The sequence below is a fragment of the Lissotriton helveticus genome, chromosome 6, assembly GCF_964261635.1.
Source record: "Lissotriton helveticus chromosome 6, aLisHel1.1, whole genome shotgun sequence".
NCBI classification, from domain to species: Eukaryota; Metazoa; Chordata; class Amphibia; order Caudata; family Salamandridae; genus Lissotriton; species Lissotriton helveticus.
Genome location: NC_136067.1, coordinates 717,600,274 through 717,624,237, shown reverse-complemented (window position 1 = coordinate 717,624,237; position 23,964 = coordinate 717,600,274). Strand labels below are relative to the sequence as shown.

The window sequence follows — 23,964 nt, the reverse complement described above, 5'->3', positions numbered from 1 at the left end:
TGATGTGTGTATTTTCAAATCGGATCTCACCCAGCTTCCTTGCCTCTCTCAAAATCAAGTCCCTATCGGCAAAGTTCAAGAAGCGTGCAATGATCGGACGCGGTCGTGCTCCTGTTGGCGGTTTGGCAAGGAGGGCCCTGTGCGCCCTCTCTATTATGAAACAGTTTGAGAATTGCGCCTCCGGGAATGTGTCCATCAGCCATGATTTCAAAAAGGCCACCATGTCGGACTTCTCGCAGCCTTCTCTAAATCCTACGAAGCGCAGGTTGTTGCGACGTGCCCTGTTTTCGGCGTCATCCACTTTCCAGAGGAGTTGGCGATGCGAGGCCTGTAGTTCCGTCATGTCTCTTTGCAAGGCCGTGATAGAGTCCTCCGCCTCACCCATCCGTGTCTCCGCGTTGGTCACCCTTTCTGATAGATTCCGAAAATCCTGTCGCAGGAGTGTCACTTCCGAGCCCACCTCGCCAATCTTGGTCTCCAATGCCGCCCTCGACTCCTGTATGGCCTCCATGAGTAGGTCGGTATCTGAGCGCGGGCCAGGGGTCGCCGGGAGTCCATTCACCACCTGGCGCGGTGCAGCGAAGTTATCCATCGGGCCTTGCTTGGGCCCTTTCGGTATTGTCTCCCTCTTGCCCATATATGCAAATCAGTCTTGACCCTGCACCCAATGGGATCAGTCCAGCCCGAACTGCCAGGCCAGGTCCTCCCTGGACTGGAAACAATCATCCTAGGACCGGTTTTGGGGTTTCACCCCTCTTCAGCCAGGATAGCTTGATTCCAGTGGCATGGAGAGCACGGGACTCACGTCTGAGCATACCCGTCCCACTCGGGATGACAAATGCAAAAAAAACTACTGATGGACAGAATGCAGAACAATGTCATACCTTCACCTCAGTACAGAGATCTGGGCCTAAATCCATTGTTTCTTTGCTCACCATGCCATTCCAGTTTGGACCCAGCCATATGCAAATCAGTCTTGACCCTGCACCCAATGGGTAAAGTCCAGCCCGAACTGCCAGGCCAGGTCCTCCCTGGACTGGAAACAAGCATCCTAGGACCGGTTTCGGGGTTTCACCCCTCTTCAGCCAGGATAGCTTGATTCCCAGATCTGTGAATGGGGGTGAGTATTTGCAATGTTCAGTACTCCGTTCATCATTTCCTTGTGTTTGCTTTGTTTGCCCTAAGTTGGCAGGATATGCCCAGACGTGGGTCCCTTGCTCACTTTGCCACTGGATTCAATCTAGCCTGGCTGATGACAGGTGTTACCCAGAAACCGGTCCCAGGATGCTTGTTTCCGGTCCAGGGAAGACATGGCTTGGCAGTTCGGGCTGGACTGTTCCTATGAGGCACAGGGTCAGACTGATTTGCATATAGCCATGTCTGAACTGGGGTGGCAGAGTGGGCTAAAGAACGGTGATGGATAAAACCCAGATCTTTTGACTGGGTGTGAGTGTTTGATTGGTTCAGATGCTCCGTCCATCACCATCCCCTTTTGTACCGCTCTAACCATTGAGCCACACTTCTCCACTGTTTATGGTGGAGAGGCACACATGATGCCAGGGGGGCCTCCGCCAACCATGGCATATCCGTGAGCAAGGGTGGTGCAGTTCCTCAGTTTCAGGGGCCACATTCTGAATATGGCTCGGACCCATGACCCTTGGCAGTTGGACGGGGGATAGTAAACATTTACTTGGACTACACTGCTAGGGTACAGTAATAGCGGGAATCATTTTTGGAGGTGAAGTGGCAGTTGTGGCAGCTCAACATCAAGTACAGGCTAATGTTTCCTGCAAAGTTGCACATCACGAAGGGGCAGTGTTTGTATTTCTTTGGGTCAGTACCGACGGTATAGGACTGGTTGGAGTTTAAAGGGCACCCCTTCCCAGGCCACCCTGAGGCCCCCCGGGCTGAGCCATTGGGATCCCAGCAGCAGCATAGCGGGCAGAGATGGGGCTATGGTTCAATCCCCACTAGGTCTCAGGCAGCATCCGCGAGGGCCGGGGTGGTGGGAGTGAAATTCAACTTAACCAGTCATGGTCAGCTGGCACCAAATGGGTGGCCAGGAGCTCGGATAAGGGGTCTTAGGACAATGAGACCTCCTCCCTGGGTTAGGGGAGAGAGCAAGAAAGAATGCCGGTGTTGACTCCCATGACAGCGGAGTTGGTGGGCTGAATTACTCCTGAGACTCGGTGGGCTGATAGCCTGCCACCTCACTGACTCTGGTTCTGTTTTCCACAGGCAGCATGAGAACATGCATGTGTTGGGGGGCAAGAGATGCCTCTGGCATTGTGGGTGTGGGAAGTTTTAGGCTCATCGCACAGGGGTGTGAGAAGGAGAGTGCTTCTTGTTTGGGGGATGTTGGACGGACGAAGCAGTGGTGCATGAGGAGAATTCCGGAATGTATGGAAACTAAAAGGGCACTACACAGTTCGTCCGCACCTTGGTGTTCTGGTGGAAGTGGCCTCTGTGTCCTCCCTTTAAATGTGAATGGGTTAGGTAGCAGTCTGAAGAGGGAGATTGTTAAGGAGTTCTTAGCCAGGTATGACCCAGATATTGTGTTGCTGCAGGAGACCCACCTGGTGGGCAACAAATGTGGAAGTTTTCAATAGGGGGAGGTACCAGATGGTGGCGCATGTGGTGGTCTCTCCAGGTTCCAGGGGGGTTGGGATCTAGGTGCGTTAAACTGTCCCGTTCTACATCACCCAGACCTGGGTGACCCGGATAGTTGTCGGGCAGCCGCATCTGGTACTTGGAATGGGCTGCTCCTAATTGTTGTGTTATGGTATTTTCCCCCGTGGTTGCAGACCTATGGCCTAGCGAGAATGGGGGACTGGTTGGTGGCAGTACGAGATGCTCTCACTGTTCTGGGGGTTTCTCACTTAGTATGCGATTGAGATAGGATTATTTAGACATGGCACCCACCGAGATCAGATACATGTTTGGTGACATTCATGGGCTCCCTTGGACTGGCTGACCTCTGGAGGGTGCAATATCCAGAGCAAAATCAGTTCTCCTATGTAGCCAATGCCATGAAATCATTGTCCCACCTGGATTATCTCAGGGCTCCACACCATCAGATCAGCTGGTGGGGGGCTACTCAATATTTACTAAGGGGCATTTCAGATCACGCCCCAATGCTCAGTCTGTCGGGGACCTGTAGATGTTGTTCTGTGCAACTAAACTGAACACAGCTGGCCAAAATAAAAATGTAATTATTAGTCTCTAAAAACATATTCCTTAGACCCGCATAAGACCGCCACCTTCTCCCTCCAAACTCGTTTATTCATTTTATTGAATGAACATAAGTTATTACGGTTATTATTACAGGTATAGCAAAGCATGTTCGAAGATAGATGCAAATCATGACAAGAACTGATCTTATGAGATTGGTTCTTGATTAAAAAAATGTATAATGTGTTAAACAAGCAAACCTTACTTCTGGCAAAGCTGACTGAATAGCACTTTTGGAGACAGAGGTCCTTTCCCGGAATCCTTCATGCTATGCAGAAATGAAACCATGGCCGATGTAAGAGGTCCAGGATTAGAAAGGTTCACCACCAGGGGATCCTACAACGGAAATTAAAATGCATGTAACAGAAAAAAATACACAAACTCAATAGCAATTCATATACATACACTGTGTTCCCTGGGTGCATGATTTTATTTGAACAAATCTCACTACTGAGAAGAGTGAAGTGAGCAGACGAGAGAATAAATAATTCATGGGCAATTCAAAACCAGTGAGCCCCAAGAAAAGCGAATTCAACATAGCACAATTTCTATGGACTATTTTAAGGGTTCTAGCTATAAGTGCTCTGAAAGGCAGACTATGTGGCCCAAGTGGTAGCACAAGCAAAACAAGATAATATACGTGTGCAGGTGGAAACCATGAATGAAGGACAGTTAAATGAGAGTATAATATTTTTGCTTCATGAAAGCAAAAATGAAAGGCAATCAAAGACAGGAAAATAACATAAAACACAGCATTAACTTGTTTCAATGATACATGTATACAAAGCTGGCAAGTTAAATGCTCAATATTGAATTCTCATGAGTATGAATCATACTAATGACAATTAAGTATTTCAGCATTCTGAGGCCTTTAACTGGAGCACCACTGAACTGGGCAATAGTAAAACCTGTAATATACATCGATTAGAAAAGGTGGGATCGTGGGATGAAGCGCTGTAAATAAACCAACTTATAAGTATTGTTATTAAAATTTGTATTAATAAGACAAAAACATCTAAAGAAAATTGCAAAAGACCTGCTCACGCCATTTGTGGCTAAAACACCAAAACTGCACGAGGCATTGACCGACACATCTGCCAAATAGAAAGCCTTATGCAAATCAGACACAACACTGCTGACAGCTCTAGACAACAAAGGGCAAAACTCCTACAGGCCACCAACTGAGTTCTTGACAATCCATATTCATTCTAGTAGAGCCAACACGAACACACACAAACTTTACACTACAACTCAGCGGAAGGACTTTAGGTGGATTACAACTGCAATACTGAATGATCCTTTTAAAAACGTGGGAACGTGCACAGCAAGGTATTGGACATAAAGACTAAACACAGAACTTCAATTGCACTTTTACATAATCCTTAACTAAGTATGCAGAAATATAACCAGTAGAAGACAGTGACTATTAATATCAGGCCCATTTACCCCATCTCTTCCTACAACACAAAAAGATGGCTAATCTGACTAGGGAACTAAAATGGACAAATTGTGTAAACAAGTGTAGTTCAAATATATACAAGAATGGAATTTATTGGTGTGTGACTATCCTTCACTCGATGTCAGCAGTGCTTTGTTATCGAATTGTTGCACCTTGTTCCCCACCAGCGGCGTGTAAGCGGTAAAACCAGCATTCCTGCGGCTCGCGCTTCAGCACAAAGAACATCCAGGAGAACCGGGCTTCTTGAGCGAAGTAAAATCGAACTGACTGTCATAGCAGTACTGTTTTGCACTGATTTAATATTAGTTCTAAAATTCATAACTCTGCTTACATTGATTTATTATTGTGAATCCAAGAACCATCTTTGGGGTATTGTGAGAGTATTATATGGTGAAGCCTAACCGGCATCACCATATAACTCCACCTTCCTACACTTGGTATTGGCTCCAAAGCCTATCGGCGCCAACCATTTCCCGCTGGTGGCAGTGGACCGGAAGCCTCAAGTTGGGCTTTGAGGCTCAATGCCTGTCCCTCACTGGGACGGTGCATGGCCTGAGCACATTCACGGTGTGCAACCGATGGAAGGAAAAGTGTACTCCTGCTGGAAGACTTGCCACCTTCATGTGCTTCCAGGACTTGTTGCTCCTCTGCCTCAGAGTGTGAGCTCAGTTCGAGGCTGAAGTGGAGAAGCTGGTCTCCCAAGAAGCCGTCCTCCTGCTCCTCATCAGTGTCTCGTTCCCTGAAATTGTTCGGAGTGTACTTGTCCTGTAGGTGCTCGGTTTTATGCCAAGTGAGGAGCCAATGGTGACAATACTTTAAGATCTTCTTTGACCAAAATATGAAGCAGGCAAATGGGCATCCTTGTCATGGCCTGGTGAAAGGCAGAGGTTGCAGACCTGGTGGTTGTGAGTAAAAGGATACCTGGAGTGACACTGAGGGCAATATTGAAAAGAAGTCCTTTCCATTACTAAATCTTCATTCTTGGAGAGATAAAAACAGAAGAGAAGGCACAAGGGTCTGTGAGGGGCAGGGGCCCAAGCGGAAAACTGATAGCCAAGCCCATTGGAGGTCTTGATGAGAGATAACCGAGGCATACATAGATTGTTTGCGCCAAGGGCACAAGATAGACCACAGGAGTCCGACGATTAACAACATGAGGCATCAACCCGGAGCCTGATTGGTAATATGGTCGAACCAGATGGCAGAAAGAAACCATCTAACAATGATGCCAATGCCTCAGCGCATTCCCAGTCATAAGAGGAGTCGCTATACCTCGTAACTCAAAAGACTTCTTCAATGAAAAACAAATTGCACACCTCTAAGCCCAACACCAGATGGCAGGAGTATGCATGGCATGTGCATCTACAACTACACATGCCACAAACAAACAAGTTACTTACCGTTGGTAATGATATTTGTGTCACGTCAAGGTTCAACAACTAGAGGGGTGGCAATTCTGAAAAGATTTGGTTGGGGGGTATGTAAGCATGTAAAAGAAGATCCTTATGGTCGATGGGTGATTATCGAGTTGTCTTTGGAAGGCCTTTTATTGACCGTTTGCTCAATCTATGGTCCCAATCTAGATGACCCAGATATGATGAATCATCTAAGCATTGAGCTTGCGCTTTGGCCATCACCATTGATTCTATGTGGGGATTTTAATCTACATTTGGCAGGGAATGTTGATATAACTGGCGACTATATCTATGAAAGGAAGAAAAATAAAGTCTTTAAAGCCACTAGAGGACTTGTCAAAGAATTTGGGCTGGTAGAAGTATGGTGGGCAAAAGGAATGGGAGCACCAGGGAGTACCTTCTACTCCGCACCCCATCAAAAGCATGTGTGTCAAGAACATTTTTTTTGTTACTGCAGAATATGTTAATAAACCTAGGTTTGATATTCAGCCCTAAATAATTTCTGATCATAATCCTATTATTTTGGAACTATATATTAGTTACATATCTCCTTTAAGGGCCTGGACTTTTGAACGCAAACTATTGGTTGATCCAGCCTATTGTGAACAAATGGTAAAATGGATAGCAGAATTTTTTTTAATTAATCGCGGATCTGCCCCTGGCCATACGGTGTGGGACGCATTAAAGTCAGGGGTTCGTGGATAAACATTAAGCTACTCCATTAATAAATAACGGAAACTACGAGAAGAGCTAGCGGATGAGATGAATAAACTTCGGGTGATAGAAAATGAACTCATAGTGGCAGTTAGTAATGGTCAGGATATTGATCAAATTTCAAGTGATTTAGCCGTTCAAAAGAGGATGCTTTATCAGAATTTTGCCACAAAGTTAGCAGCGCAAATTGCAGTATATAGATCAGAAATGTATGAGGTGGGGGAAAACTAGGGCCGAATATTGGCCAAAAGACTACATCAAAAAGAGTTTGCCAAAAGGATTGATAGTATTCAGGATGAGCTGGGGCAAATCCATGTTAAGCCTGCAGAAGTGCAAGAAGTTTTTTGTACATTTTGTCAGTTGTATAAGGATGAGGCCATCTATGGGGGTGAAGGCAAAGTAGAGGAATTTAGTGCTGATATTGAAACTTCCAAACTGACACTTGACCAATCGGAAGAATTAGACGCTGATATCACCTGGGAGGAAGTGGAGGCAGCATTATCATCATTGGCGGTTGGCAAGGCGGTGAGCCCTGACGGCATCCCGCTCGAGTTTTATAGAACCTTTCGGCATGTGTTGAAAGAGGAATTCATGGTGGTTTTTTCGGATGCACAAAAGGGGAATGCGCCCTTGTCCTGGCAGAAATCCATCATCACCGTTTAAAAAAAAAAGATAAACCCGCCTTACTGCCGTCGTCATATAGGCCTATTTCGCACATCAACTCAGATAGCAAAATCTATTCTAAAACACTAGCAACACGCTTATCCGAGATAATCTCTTCTCTGGTTTCCCAATTTCAGCACAGGTTTATTCCCGGGCGTGATACTGCTGATCACCTTCGGCGTTTGATATCACTAGTGGATTAGGCACAAGCAACCAATTCCACAATGGGGGTAACCCTGTTGGATGCCGAGAAGGCATTCAACAGGGTTTCCTGTCCGTATATGTGGGAGGTTTTAAGACTGAAGGGATTCGGCCCTACGATTCGGCAGGCATTGAAGGTATTGTGTTCTTCCCAAGTCGCTTGTATTCGATTTGCTGGCCAAGAGTCGGGCTTGGTTACAATAGGTCGTGGCACACGGCAAGGATGCCTGTGCTCACCTTTATTATTTGCTTTGTACATAGATTTTTTTTTAAACAAGTTAAAACAGGCCGAGAACATTAAGCCTATTCAATTGCGGCATATAGATTATAGAGCTCTGGCCTATGCGGATGATATTGTAGTTGTTACTAGCGATAATGTCACCTCATTACCGGCAATTGATGAATTGCATCTCAGTTTGGATCCTTTTCGGGGTATAAGTTAAATATCTCTAAAACTCAGATTCTTTTTATCGGTGGGGAACCTCCTGACAATGTAACAACTGTCTCAGAAGTTATCTATTTGGGAATCAAAATCTCTCTACCAGTTAGCAATATCCCCAGTTAAATATAAACCCTGTGCTCACTAAAGTAAACTCAATGCTGGAGAGACTGGACCATTTACATTTATGTTTATATGAAAGATCTAACGTTTTAAAAATGTTGGTACTACCTAAGTTTTTAAATATGTTCCGAACGATCCCGCTTGAATTTCCAATCTCATGCTTTAAAAGACTAGAGAGGATCAGCTCCAGATTCTTGTGAGGCTATAGGCGGCAGAGAAGGGCCTATAAAAAGATGGTATTGCCAAAAAAACGGGGTGGCTGGGGTATACCTTACTTTATGTTTCATTGTTGGGCAGCGGTGCTGCAATTTATTAGTCCTTTGGTAGTGGGGATAGGGCCAGAATCTTGCCTTGTCATAGTCCTCCAATCTATGAATTTTGGCTGGGTGACGTGTCTAGTGGGTGCTTGGTTAAAATAATAGGACCTAGTTATTTAAAAAAAAACTAAATAAAAAATTCTTAAAGCTGCATATTTGGTTTGGAGACTAGTTAAGCGTTATCTGGGGCTTCTGAATGTTAATGCTTTCACCCCGTTTTCAGTTGCTGGGTTACTTCCATTGACCTTCCGTGATCAAATCTCTAATAGACGGTGCCTAAAAGGAATTCAGTGTTTAGGGGATCTGTGGGAAGATGGAAATTTGGCATCTTTTATCGAGTTACAAAGTAAATTTGGCTTGGCCAAACATGAATTCTTTAAATTCCTCCAAATTCGCAGCTACCTCAATACGTTAGGCCCTGAGATGGAACAACAACTGAGAAAATTCCCCCTTATCGAAAGCATGCGGAAAAAAACACTGATTCGTCAATTCTATTCAATTCTATGTCTATTTGAGTTACTCCCAGATGATCTTGAGTCTTGCCAAGATAAGTGGGTAATTAAGTTGGGTCAAGAGGGAGTTAATAGTACAGAAACCTTAAGGCTAGCGAATCATGTCATGATGACAGGGAGGATGCGTACTCAGCACTACATGGCCTTATATGACTTGTATTATACCCCAAGAAAGATCTCTAAGTGGGGGACATCTGTTGGGACTAAATGCAATGGATGTGGTCCGTTTGCCGTGGACGCCGTTCATATGTTTTTTTCTTGTCCCAAATTAACTGAATTTATTTTTTCTATCAAACAATTTTTAGGATTAATACTGGATTAATACTGGAGTCACCAGTGTGTATAACTCGGGAATTGGTCTTGATTGGGGTTAGCTCAGATACCTCTGCTCATACAAGATCCAGTGCTATGATATCTTTTTTGTTTATTTGTATGGCTGTGGTACGTGCATGTATTACAAACGACTGGATTAGTCCGGACCCTCCTTCATTTTCGAGCTGGCGAGCAAGATTACTTGCTATGTATAATCTGGAACGAGATATATTTAAGACTAAGGGAAGAAGAAAGAGGGTAATGGGAGCCAAGACTGACTGGATATAATGCCCCATTGGGGATAGTTTCCGGTAGAACGGTGTATGCTATGCGTTTTTTTGGAAAGATATGGATTGGCTTCCTGTAGCCTATTTTTATTTTTTGACTCTGTATTTCCTTGCTGTTTGCTGGTCTTTATCTTGTTCTTTCCATGTTATGTTTGCTGATTTTATGTTTTCTGTATAATTTGAGCTATACATTCCTTGCATAAAATGGGGAAAAAAACCAATAAAAAGTATTAAAAAAAAGGTAATGATATTTCTGGTGGATACTCTAACCTCACCTTTAGAATATTTCCCAGGCGCCAGACTAGATCCGGAAGTTTTTCCTTGCAGTGCTCCTGCACGCTGCTCGATGGTACCATTAGGCTCTACGTTGAATTCTTTCTGCCCCAAAAGTGATGGAGCGGAGAAGCATGTAAGCACAACCCTTGCATGCCAACTTCAGACATGCTCCAATCTTTCCAGCCCTCAGACACAGAGCATGAAACAATGCAAGGTACCTGCGTGCAGATCTCAAATTTGGTACTCTTTCTGATGGGAATAAGAGACACAGAATGGGGAGGAGGAAGGCAGTGAGGAATCTACGGCTAGATAAAGTATCAACCAGAAAGAGTGTTACAGAAGGTAAGTAGCTTGTTTTTTGATGGATACTTCTAACTGCAGATTCCTCACCTATAGCATGGGTACCAGGTACCACAGCAGTGCCTCCCAAGGTGGAAGGACTTTGGAGTGGGCTCAGATCAAAAAGCCCTGCTCGATCAAACAGGCAAAATGCCCTTGCCCTTAAATCATGTCAAGGCAATAGTGCATGGTAAATGCATGCACGATTGCCCACATGAAGCCAGGCACATGTCAAAGACCGGTACTCCGCAAGCCAAGACAGTGATGGCAGTCTTGGCCCTGGTTGACTGGGCATTCAGTCTTTCCAGAGGCTGCTTTAAGGCCAATGCATATCAGATCTTAATGTAAAGGATTATCCACCATGACAATGTGCTTTTCTGTACTGCCATTTATTTCTTTGCCCTAGAGAACCCCACCAAAAAGCTAATTCCCCCTTCATTTGCTTTGGTGCCACTAATGTAAGAACTGAAATCTCTTTTGGGATCCAACCAATTCAGTCTCTCCTCCTCTTTCAATGGATATAGTGGAGTGAAGAACATTGGAAGAATGATGGATTGTTCAACATGAAAAGGAGTCACAGCTTTTGTCAAGAAGTCTGCTCTGGTTCTAAGCACCAATTTGTCCAGAACAAGTGGTGTAGGCCAGTGGTACTGATAGGACCTGGAGTCCACTCATTTGATAACTTGAAGTGATTGTGATAAAGAAGACAGTGTTTAGTGCCAGAACACACACCAAGCAGCTGTGCATCTGCTAGAAGAGAGAACACATGAGAAATGTCATGAACGAATTAAGGTCCTACGGTGGCACAGCAAACGGTTTAAAGGTAGAGGAATTTTAAACCTTTAAGAAAATGCATCACAGCAGGAGTTTTTATACAAGGATGGTTGATCCAGTGAATGCAGGAAGGTCGAAAAGTCAGATACCATTAGTAGTGCCCACTGCAAGGCACTGCTGGGACAAAGACAAAACAATAGCAAAACATCTGAAAGCTTGACTTGTAAAGAGTCTGTCCTGCTGACTCCATACCAGGGCACAAATTTGTTTAAGTGTCTAGTGTAAACAGATTTCATGGAAGGGCGGCTGAAAGCCAGAATGACATTCACAACTTTGGGTGGCAAATCAAATGCAGTAAGCTGCTGGTGTTCAACATCCATGTGTTAGACCTGGCATCCTAGGTGTGGTTTCCCCTGACATGTTGCCCCCTGACCTATATTGTTGACTTCATTTTTGCTGGCTTTAGGATTCAGGACACTTTACCATTGCTAACCAGTGCTAAAGTGCATATGCTTTGTACTATAAACATGGTAACATTGGCTTACCCACAATTGGCATAATTAATGTATTTATGAGTTCCTAGTAAAGTGCTCAATATGTGCCCAGGGCCTGTAAATTAAATGCTATTAGAGGGCCTGCAGCACTGATTGCACCACCGACTCAGCAGCCCTTTAAACATGGCACAGGCCTGCCTTTGCAGGGATTGTGTGTGCAGTTTTAAAATGCCAAATTGACAGTGTAATAAGTAAATCTTTATTGCTCAGTTAATTAAAACCATTGCAAATATTAGCATATTAAAACATTAGTTAAATACAATTGTTGTAAAAGACATAAAAATGAGAATGACTTCATATTAAAAAAAAATAAGTAATTAATACAAGAATTAGTGTTTCTTTCGGGCTGAGCTTAGAATTAAAATAAGATGATTCACTTATATTGCGCCTGGGTCTGTACCGAACTGTGGTGTATGTTACAAACGTAAAAGAGCGTGTTTTTTCTACAAACAGTTAGTTCATTTCGATCCCCTACTGTCTTATTGTGTGCTAGTTTGCCTTCGGGAGACAGTTCGTTACACATATCGTATGATTGATCCCTTTTCAATGACCGTTTGAGTTTCGCTTCTTAAGTTGTCGTCATCCTATGTCTGCCCTCTGTCAATCTTGTTTCTTTTCTACTTCCTCCAAGAATTTGACAACATGGCTTTCTAGTTGAATGTTCTTTCTGTCAAGGCAAGCCGTTACCGCCTGCCGGCGTGTTCTTATGCCCAGTCTGTTGAAGTGCTGTTTTAGGTGGGATCTGCACTGCGTGTCCAGACCTTTGCAGGTACATATTAGGTGCAGGATGTCTTCTTTTGCGTTCCCACATACTCGGCAGTTGATTGTTTCTTGGGGCCTTTTCCATGGGGTAGATGGTTTTGTACTGGAAGCTGGCCCAGCCGTAAGCGTAGGAACTTCTCCTTTGTGCGCCTAGTGAACCCGACTCCTAAATAGCTTTGGAAGTGGCTGCTTGTATAACTTTGGATAACTGTCCAGCCATGGGCCCGGATTGCTAGACTTGCTTTATCCTCGATTAACGACATAGATCTGACTGATTTGTTGAGTAGCTGTTTGAAGGTGTTGTGAGATCCACTGAGCTTCCAGGCTTCTTGTAGGCACAAGGAGTTTATTGAGTGCTTAAGATATATCGCAGCCGCACTATTGCTCTTATTTTCCATCTTCTTCCATAGATGGTGATTTAGGCTTGTGGCTTCTCCTCTCTGGATCTTGTGCCATCTTTTGGCATAGGCACCCATTCGCTCCAACGTTTGGTTTCTCAGGCCAAATTTCAGCCTTATTTGTGTCTGAGAGGTGTAGTTAGGCAGGCTGAAAATCATTCTCATGGCCTTCGCTATTGTACTGTTCAGTTGCTGGGCGTCCCTTCCTCGGAGGCATTCGCTTCCGTAGGTTAAGGCCGATGTTAATTTTGCCTGAAGCACTTGAAGCAGGGGGGTGAAGCTTCGGCCGCCTGCTTTTGTTTTGAGGCTCCTTAGTGCAATCCCTGTGCTAATACCCCTCCGTTTTATTGCTTCCTTTTGCTAATGAAATGAGCCCCTTCCGTCAAGAATTACCCCCAGGTACCTGTACTACTACACTATTTCCAGTGTGGTCCCTCCCATGTGCCAGTGAAACCCTGCAGACGATGTTTTTGCATTTATCCTCATTATTTTGGTTTTTGAGAGGTTAATGCTTAAGCTGTTGTCTGTTGAGTACTTAAACATGGTGCTGATCAGATGTTGTAGCCCTATCGGTGTTCTACTAATTAGGACAATGTCAACAGCATACATTAAGTTGGAGAGAGTAAGACCGCCTATGCTTGGAGCATGAGAGTTAGTTCCAGCTGCTGTGCAAGGTCAGACATGAAGATGTTGAATAGTGTTGGCGCGAGCACGCAGCCTTGTTTTAAGCCTTTTGTGGTCATTATTTTTCTTGAAAGGAGATCCCTTTGCCCTAGCTTGACTTGGACCCATGTGTCCGTGTGTAGTAAGATCAGCTGTGTGAGTAGGCTTTGACCATAATAAGTTTCTATTGACGGTGTCAAACGCTGAGGTAAAATCGATGAAGCATACGTACAGGGGCAGATTAGCTGCCTTTGTGGCATCAATGAGGAGCGAGAGAGCTAACATATTTGATGTTGTAACCATATTTTTTCGGAATCCTGTCTGGGTGATGGGGATTTTATACTTTTAGGGGGGTGGGAGCGCACCAGACACGCCCCAACGTAATTACCTCTTGCATGATGGGTTCATGTAGTTCATTATTTCTCGCTCAATTCAATTCAAAGTGTTCATAGCCAGTGCTGGGTGATGGGGATTACTGCGTTTTCTTCTGTCCAATCCAGGAGCTCCTCTAGTTGGAGACCGGCGTAGTATTTGGCTTCGTTGTCGATTAGGGCTATTAGTCTGTAATTTTTTGGATCCTTTACATTGCCCTTCTTGTGTATTGGTGCTATTTAGAGACTTTCCATGAAGCTGGGATTGTTGCAGTGTCTGGTATCTATTTAAACAGAGGCATTAGGGCCGCTGCCCAGTAATCCGGGTTTTGTTTATACAGTATTGGCGGAATCCCGTTGGGGCCTGGCACCCCCTCCACTTTCCCCTTCGCGATCCTGCTTATTATTTGTTTTTCGGTTGGGTCAAATGAAGTACTGACCGATTGTGTTGACCATGCTGGACTTTTTTTAACCTTGTCTGGTCGACTGGTTGTTGCAGACTGTAGCTCTGTGTTGAAGTGTGCCTGAAGATGGTTAGCCCAGGCTTCCTCGGTTACATAGGAATCAATGGTGGGGATCCTGGAGTTCTGAAGTGAGTTGACCGTTTTCCAGAATCTTCCGCTTGTGTTAGTACCTTTAGCGTCGTGTAGAAGTCTCGCCCATAGCTCTTCCTCTGCATCCCTTTTTTCCTGCCAGATTATTCTCTTTTTGCCCTGTTTTAAGTTTTGCAATTCCGATTGAGTTGCGATGTCCGGTCCGTCACGATGTAGTTTCCGCAGTAGTTTGTTGATGTTACTTTTAAGGAGCTTTATCTTGATGTTTTGGTTTAATGCCTTGTCGCAGTTGCCAGCTGAATCAGTTCTCTTTCCTTGGCTTTTGCAGCTTTGACGATGGATCTTAGGTTTCCTTGTGTGAGCCTGTCCCAAGCTCCTCATGAATTGTTCCCAGGCGTATAGGTACTCAGGCTTGTTTGTTATGCACTCTTCCCACCGGCTTTTTGCATCAGTTGTTAAGTCTTCCAAGTTTGACGTATTGCATTTAATTCTTTTCTGTGCCACCGACAGTGAACAACCCAGGTTTGTCGCCGTCCTAAGTTGCACGGCCCCCTGGAAGTTAAGGCCGAATTCTTGAGGCTGATGGTCGCTTGCTGACATTGTGCCAATTCGGAAGTCTGTGACTTTCGCAAAGAGTTGCAGGGATACAAATGTAAAATCTAAGGTAGAGCTAACTGTAGAATTGTGAAAAGTAGCTGACGGGGGGCTGTCGTTTGTGAAGCGACCGTTTAGTGCTGCCAAATTGAAGTGTTCTAGATCCTTTATGCTTGCCCTTGCCAGCCGGTTTTGGTTGCCCCATTTGCTTGTTGCTAGTTGTGGAATGTCCCATGCCAGGAACAGCTCTTCTAGCGCTGTGTCCCTTGTTTGGGGCCCTCCCAGGAACATATTGAAGTCCCCTGTTACTATGAGGCTGGGAGTTGCTGTCTCTATCAATGTTTTTGAGATCTCTTCCACCAGGAGGTTCATTCCTGGGTTTTTTCCCCGGGGATGTAGGTATACATTCATCAGCCTTAGTTTTTGTTTTCGGTCTTTTCCCCTCACTTCTAGTTCTATTGTGAGGTTGCAATTGTTGCCTGTCTGTTTCGCGATTATGTATTTCGATTCGTTGAAGCTCTTTATGGCAGTGTATATTGTTAGGCCACCTTTTGGATGGCCGTATTTTGCGTTTCTTGTCACTGGGAGATGATATGTGTTGAAGCCTTGAATATGATGTGCTTGTTCTAGCCAGGTCTCCTGTAGGGCTATTATGTCGAATTTTTGAAGGTAGGAGAGTAGCTGAACGTCATCTATTTTATTTCCTTTTTTTTTTTTTAAATATGTTTTTATCTTCCGAATTATACACACGTTCACTATATACAATTCTACATGAATATTTCATGTATATATATATTTCATATTTCATATATCATATACTTTTTCCCATCCAATCATGACCTTACTGTATACAGTACACAATCTGTGTTTTAACATAGAGTTTTACCTAGTAAATTCAACAGCTGCCTAGTCTTTCTTTCCACTTATTTACTGGAGCCCAAATTCTTAGACCTAAAGTTCTTTTCCTCCTGCCCTTTCGAGTATAGATATTCTTTTCCAAATTAAATACACAAAGTAGGTTAGCCAACCATGTTCGCATTCCCGGAGGGTTTTTATCAAGCCATGCCCTCGCTATGGTTAATCTGTAAACTGCCATTGCTACAAACAAAAATTCCAGCGGTACAACTTCCTCATCTGCGCCAACCCCTAACAGGATCAGAGGCGGGGTAAGCACTATTTGAATTCCCAATGTCCTATTCAAAAAGACCTCTATATCCCTCACTAGTGTGTGCAGCTGAGGGCAGGTGGCAAATATGTGAACGCTGTCTGCTCCTGAGGAATTGCACCTGGGACACAAAATACCCGTAGTACCGCCCCATTTTGCAATCCTGGCTGGCGTAAAGTACAAAGAGAATATGGTTTTGTAGTGCTGGGATTGTAACGGGGCTGAACACAGTGCTGTTTGCCCTAATTCTAGTGATTCCTGAAACTAAACCTGCTCCCCACCCAGCTTCTCCACCCACTTATTGCTGTGCTTCTCCAAGTCATCCTTCTTCTCCTTTGCCAGACGTGCGTAGAAAAAACGTATTGTACAATCCCCAGACAGTTTTATTTTTTCCAGAATCTCAATCTTGCTGAACCCAGCGGCCCAACCCTGCTTATTACCTAAGAAGATTCTGATCTGAAGATATTTAAAAAAATCTGTTATCCAGACCGTATTTGTTCCTTATCTCACTAAACTGCATTATCCCATCCGTGTTAATGATATCACCAATTTGAGTAATCCCCCTTTCAGCCCAATCTGCCATTATTGCATCTGCGAAAATAGTAGAAGGAAATTACCTATTTTTATACATCCTAGTGTATCTATTATATCTCCCTAGTCTTGTCTTTTTTAAGAAAGCATTCCAAATGTTTACCACAGCAGCTATTGTTTTAAACCTTGTTCTTTTGAAATATCCAAAATCGATACTATTTAGCAAGCAGTTACCTGCTTCAGCCCCAAGAACTGTTGAATACACCTCCGTGGAAACGTTGGCAACTCTTCGATCAAGATTCGACCCCCCAATTAACCCCTGCATATATTGTAAGGAGGCGGACATATAATACAATCTTAAATCTGGAGCTCCCCATCCCCCTTTCTCTCTCGGGAGGGAGATGAACCTATAAGCCCTCCGTGTCTTTCAATGCGCCCATATAAATCTATTCATAATCGCCTCTAATGCATTAAACCATCTTGTTTCAAATAATAATGGAATGGATCTAAAAAGAAAAAGAAATTTAGGCAGTATCAGCATCTTAATTATATTAGTACAGCCCACTATTGTCAAATGTAGGTTGTTAAGCCTGTCTAGATCTGCTTTTACCCGTGTCATTAAAGGAGCCATATTATTTTTTACTACGTCCTTTAGCTTTGCTGAAATTGTGATTCCGAGGTATACTGCGGAGACAGCCACCCTACCGTCATTACAGTCTGCATACCTATTTTTTACAATCTGTGTTTTTGAGCTATTCAGGCTATATCCTGATACCAACCCGAAATTTTGAGCTTCCAGTTCCACCTCCCTAATGGCCCCCTAGGGATTGGGTGTCAAGATGGCCACCGTCGTCAGCGTACGCCAAAGTTTTTATCGAGCAGCCGTTCATCCGCATTGCTGGTATCTCTGAATTTTGTTCTAGTCGGCGAAGAAAAGGATCTAGATAAAGCGCAAATAGCAAGGGAGAAGAAGGACAGCCCTGCCTGGTTCCCCTACTGATCTTAACCCATTCAGAATGCCCTCTGTTAACCCTGATCTTAGCTTTTGGGTCTTTATATAAGGTTTGTGTAGCCCTTATAAATCCCTCCCCTATACCGCTCCACCTCATAACAGCCCATAGATAACCCCAGGAGAACCTATCAAATGCTTTTTCTGCATCTAAAAACAATGCTGCCATAGGGTCTCCCAGGGTACCTGCTGCATCGAGCATTGTGATTACTTGCCTGACATGATGTGTTGTGCCTTTTCCTGGGATAAACCCATGCTGGGAGGGACTAACCATGCTCTCAATTACCCTTGATTATCTTTTGGACAACATTTTTGAGTAGATTTTTACATCGGCATTCATTAATGTGATAGGTCGATACGAACCCGGTGCCGTTGGTGGTTTACCTTTTTTTGCTATCACTATAATGTCAGCGGCTCCCCAGGAGTCTGGTATTAAATCTCCCTTCTGAGCCAGCAACATAATATCAAGCATATCTGCTGCTAATACCGTTTGGAATACCTTAAAAAATTCCACCAGGATCTGGTCTGGACCCGCTGCCTTTCCCGAGGGTAGGCTATCCAGAGCCATATTCAATTCCGCCATTTCAAATGTGGCTTCTAATCTCTCCTTGTCCTCTATCTGAAGCATAGGGGGGAGGACATCATTCAGATACCCCTCTACATCTTCCATACCCCCAACCTTATCAGAGGAGTATAAATCTATATAAAACTGTCTGAATACTTCTCTCACCTAACCTGCCTCTGTGAAAGAGCTACCCTGCGCATCTACAATCTCTTTGACATTGGATTTTGCTGCCCTCTGCCTACTCCGAACCGCTAAAATATGGCCCACCCTCTCACTACATTTGTACGCCTTCTCCCTTTGCGACAGATATTTCTCCGCTGCTTTTTTGGCCATCGCTTCAAGGGCTTCAGCTCTGGTAACGGTAATCGTAAGCAGTATCTGATCTAGCTGGGAATTTTGTGCTATAGCTGCTGCTAATTCTGCTTCCAAATTTAAAAGATTTTGTCTTAGTTCTTCTGACCTTAATTTCTCCTTCTTTTGGCTAGTTAACACATAGCTCAGTGTCTCCCCCCTGACCCCCGCTTTAAATGCATCCCATACAACCCCTGGTGATGCTGTCCCTCTATTTATATCCCAGTACTCCTTTATCCATATAGCCATATGATCCCAATATGACTGATCTTGTAGTAGTGCGTGTTAAAAAGTCCAAGAAACCTCCCTCCTTATGGCCTGACCCAGATTAAGTGTCACTACCAGTGGACTGTGGTCCGAGATCACTCGGGGGTGCCTTTCAATTTTTGAGCCGGCGATCAAGTTATTCGAAATTAAAAAATAGTCCAGACGGACCAGTACCTTGTGGGGAGCTGAATAAAACGTGCTGCCGTCTAAGTGCGGATGCCACTTCACTCAAGGGTCTTCCAGGGAGTTATGTATCGCCATATCTGAGAGTGCTCTATACACCTTCTTTTTCCTCCCTATATAGTGTCCTCCAGGTTGACTAAATGAGCTACTAAGATCATGCAAATTAAAGTCTCCACAGCAGACGATTGGTTCGGGCCACTGTGCCAACTCAACATCCAAGTACTGAAATACATCTGGGTCATCCTCTGTCGACCCATATATCGTGACCAACGTGAAAGTATCTTCCTTAAAGGCCACTTCCACTATTACCTACCTCCCCCAGTGATCTTCCTTCTTCCTTTTCACTGTTGCATCCCCGTTCCTCCCTATTACTGCCACTCCTCTAGTCTTAATCCCTTGCTTGGAGTTTGCTAATAATGAGAAACCCAACTGCTCCAAAAGATAACCTTTAGCACCCTCTATGTGTGTCTCCTGTAGGCATAGGCATGCCAGATCAAGGCGTAGCGTTTTAAGAAGTGCAGCTACTCTAAGTCTCTTGCTTACTTCGGTGAGCCCGCAGACATTTATTGATGCGATTCTACACGGCATACAAACACAACCCCTTTCCTGCCAATGAACCTACTAAGTCATTAAAAAAAACTGTGCCTGCGGATTCCATACACTCCTTTTCACGTACTGTATACATTCTAACACATTGCAGTTTTCATTCTGCGTACATTCTAATACAATTTTTCCTCCATAAGTGTGATGTGCCATTAAAAAAAAAAACGTAGTGCCCCTTTTTCGCCCCCCTTCCTCCCCATACCTCCCTCTGCCCTCCCTCCCCCTGCTTCCCCCTACCCCCTCCCCCCTCTCCCTTACAGGCAAATAGGTCAGGTGACCTATGTGTGCCCGCCTCAAGTTGCGCCAGTCGCCTCCCTCCCCTACTTCACCTATTGTAGTGCTGTGCTACCCCATCTTCTTCTACCTAACCTTCGTAGAATATGTTATGCATATACATCAGGGCCCTTTAACCACCTTTCTGCTTCCTCATTTCTTCCAAAAATTGCTGGGCTTTGATCTCTGAAGAAAACATCCAGGTCTTTCCCCTTACAACTACTTTGAGCCTAGCAGGGAATAGGAGGAATGCTTCCGAGCCTAAAGCCTGAAAGGGGGCAATCATCTGTCTAAGCTTCCATCTCCTCTCTACGGTGACGTGACAGAAATCAGGCCTGGCGAAGAAGTTAATGCCTTCGAATGACCTCTTGGTGTCAGGCCTTGCCTTGCCAATTATCTCCTCTCTCAATAAAAAGTTCCCAATATTAACCAAGATTGCTCTGGGCAGGTTCCCGTGGCCCTTACCTCCTGCACCCCCTGTACCTCAGGCTTTCCTCATCGTAAAAGGGAATCTATGTGCCCTCTGTACCTCCCTTTCCCAATGCCACTGGGACTCCGGAAGGGCACCTTTTAACAAATTAACAACGAATTGTCTGACATCTTGCCCTTCTGCCCCACCCAAAAGTCTAACATTGTTCCGTCTCTGCCTATTTTAGAAATCCTCCATCTTCCAACTCATGTCTTCTGTTAGTTTCTCTTGCTCTGTCCTGAATGCCTGCCAGTTTCCCACATCGTCCTCCAGTTTGCCTGTACGCTCTTCTACTTCTGTTATTCTCCCCTCCACTTCCTTATATAATTTGTTTATTTTCCTCAGTGAGCCCTGGATCTTTTTTGAAGCCTGCCTTGCTCTACGACTTTCTGTTCTTGCCTCTGCTTGCATCTCCTTCAGGGTGCCAAATAGAACTTCAAAAGAGTTTTGCTGCGGCACGGCATCAGGAATAGGGACCCTATTACTACCATTATCCTGATAGACCTGGGATGTAGCTGAATAGTCCCATAGCAATCGACTATCATGCTGAAGAGGAGACCCTGGGATGCGCCTCCTTAATTTTGAGGGCCTTTTCTTAGGCGTGGATTCCTTGCCGGATGTGCTAGATCCAGAGTCTGTATCCTCCTCATCTACCTCCTCCTCCAGACTACCAGTGGATATAATCGACTCATAGTCCTCATTCACTGAATAGAAGCAGTCCCCTTCAATTAAACCCCCTTCTAACTTTTCTTTGAAATGTTTGTCTTTGTGTTTGTCCTCGTTACTCTTCCCTTGGGCATTTTTGCCTGACAGGCTTCCCATGCTGCCCCAAGTGCTTGTTATTCGACTTTGAGTGTTTCTTTTCCCTTCATTCATTTCAGCCTCCACCAGCATTAGTGCCCCCAGCATGTCAGCGTTCCCAGGTGGAATGCCCGAGCGCCTCTCCATATCTCTACATGTCATCGTTCTCACCGGGAATAGTGCTGTAACTGCTGACTCCGTCGCTCGATTCTCTGAAGCCTCTGCTGGTTCTGAGTTTTGTTTCCCCAGCAGCGGTGTGCAAGCAGTTCTCTCCGCGCTCGCGTCTGCCACCCTTTCCGCCTCTGAGCGCTGACTTGGTTGCCTGGCAACCGGCTTCCCCACGGCGTCGGCTACTCCTGCAGCGTCCTCGCGGACGCTCTCTCCTGATTCCGGCGTCTCCGGTGATTCCTCAGGCTGTCCGGGGGCCATAGTGGAGAACACCTCAGTCAAGGTAGGCTGCCTCACCCCGCTGTCTTTGTTTTTGCTCGGATCATCACTTTTTAGATCTGCCGTATTAGCGTACCTTGATGCTGCTGTTGTACGGCTGTCAGGCGCATTCTTTGGGAGCGCCGAGGTTTTCCCTCGCACCTCTGTTTTCCTTTTCACTGGAATGTTCGGCTCCTTGCGGATCGCTCCAGGAGTTTTCCCTGCAACTGCCTCTCCAGTCGGTACTCCTTTTGCCACCAGTTCCGCCGCCTCTCTCGGCTTGTCCTGTCGCGGTGGACGGGGGGGCATCTCGCACATCGGGTTTTCTTCACCTCTTATTACTCTCAGCAGTCTGCATACGCTCGACCTGATCCAAATCCAGGCTGTGCTGTTCAGCTGAAACTGCTTCTTGATACGGCAGTACTCTCGCACTCCACCTTGCCACCACAGCTCACGAGCCATCAGGGAAGCACAGCATTCTTTTCTGCTAAATCCAAATTAAGCAGGGGAGGAAAGAAATGCAACTGCTCAGCTAAACTCATCAGCGGCCATCTTGCCTCCTCCATCTATTTTATTTCCTAAGCCATTTATATTCCAAGAGCATATTCTTAGTTGTTGCTGTGTTGCGGCATTTTGTTGTATATTTTGTTGAGTATTTTGTCAGAACTTTGGGGCCCTTGTGTTAATTGTCCTCGCTATCCAATTCCAGTCATCTTGTTCAGTTAGGCCTTGCTCTTGCCCATTGATCTGAAAGGTCGTCCTAGACACTGAGAGGCTTCTAGCCCCCTTCAAGACACTTCCAGTATTTGCTGGAAGTAGCTTGCTTGTTGGATTATGGGCTTGTCTCTCCTTGTGTACCTGGTATAGTGGTTCAGGATCCCCGTTTTTTTCTATTCTAATTTCAAATTGACAGTGGCAAGTTACCTTACTTGTTGGACCCAAACCTTCACTTCATTACATATAAGTCACCTCTAAGGTAGGTCCTAGGTAGTCCTATGTGCATGGTCATTATATTTAAAAGGTAGAACATGTACTTCTGAGTTGCATATACAACATAGTGAAAAACAGCTACATTCATTTTTTACTACTGCAAGACCCAATCTCTCCCATAGGGTAACATGGGGATTGCCTTAAAACATAATTAAGCATAATTTCCCATTGGAAGCACATTGAAATTTAGAGCTTGGTGTCTCTGGACTCACATTTAAATGCACACCTCTTAGGAAAGTTGGCTTTTAATTTGCAGGTCTGAAAATGCCACTTTTATAAAGTAGGCATTTTCTTACTTTAACCATTTTGCGCCTCTGCCTGTCTCTGAATACACATCTGGGTTGGGTGACAGTTGGATTTTGTGCATTCCCTCTAGACATTCACACAAACGGAGCTGGGGTGTGACATTTGCATCCTTATGGCCCATCACCAGGCTGAGGGGCCTTCCTGAGTTAGATTGGGAGGGAGAGACTGATACTTGCACCTGAATAGGGCTGTGTCTGTACCCACACAAAAAGCTGCATACCCCTCTGTAGTGTGTCTGGAACCAGCGCAGGAAAGGCAGGGACTGTGTGATCTTCACAGGCCTCTTTGATGTCTGCCCCACTTCAAAGGTATATTTGGATAAAATACTGGACTCCTGATACTACCAAATCGGAACTCTACTGGAACCATGGGACTTCTGCCTGGAAGAAGAGCTGCTGTGCTGTAGGAGGGACTGGCACTTTGCTACTTGCTCTGCTGTGTTGGCCTGCTTGTTGCTGTGCTACAGGAGGGGCTATCACTTTGCAACTTTTCCTGCTGTCTTGGTAGCTACCTGATATCTCTTGCCTGGGAGTGAGAGGGGTTGGACCTGCTCTCTACATCCTTGAATCTATGTTTCTCCAAGGGCTTGCTGCCTTGCCTCCTGTATTCAGAAGTCTCAGAGACACAAAAAACTTCTTGCAAATCTGCTGGTGCTGCTGGACTCTGCAATCTTTGAGTACTACCCTTGCCTGAGTTGGTACTGCAGCTGATTTCTCAAAAATAACACATTGCCTCAACTGCAAATTTCTGCTGCATCGCTCTTTAACGGTGACGCAGAGCTGCTCAACGATGAAGAGCCCACAGAATGCGTGGTTTGACGACAACACTCAGCTTGGCTCAATGACGATGCATTGCATTCACTTTAACAGAGCTTGATGACGCAGGATCCCCCCCCTTTTGTGCGGCTCAACGATGAAGCAGTAGACTCTTAACATTGACAAAAGCTCCATCCAAGGTAATTCTTCAGCGAGACTTGTCTGGGTCCGGTAGCCGGCCTGCTGTTGATCACAGTCTGCCTAATCTTTGGATTTGCACTGGTCCCTCGTAATTTCAAGTAACCTTTTGAC

At 45.0% G+C, this 23,964-nt stretch overlaps 1 protein-coding gene across 4 annotated transcripts in view; it reads right to left on the bottom strand.

Moving 5' to 3' along the window:
• The window catches only part of USP45 (ubiquitin specific peptidase 45), a 1,947,146-nt gene that overhangs the window by 1,066,700 nt on the left and 856,482 nt on the right, over positions 1-23,964 (bottom strand). For all 4 annotated transcript variants that reach the window (XM_078648210.1, XM_078648209.1, XM_078648212.1 and 1 more), the window contains one exon: positions 3,437-3,567. In XM_078648210.1, the coding sequence (XP_078504336.1) occupies positions 3,437-3,567 (131 nt within the window). The remainder of the gene's footprint in view (positions 1-3,436; positions 3,568-23,964) is intronic.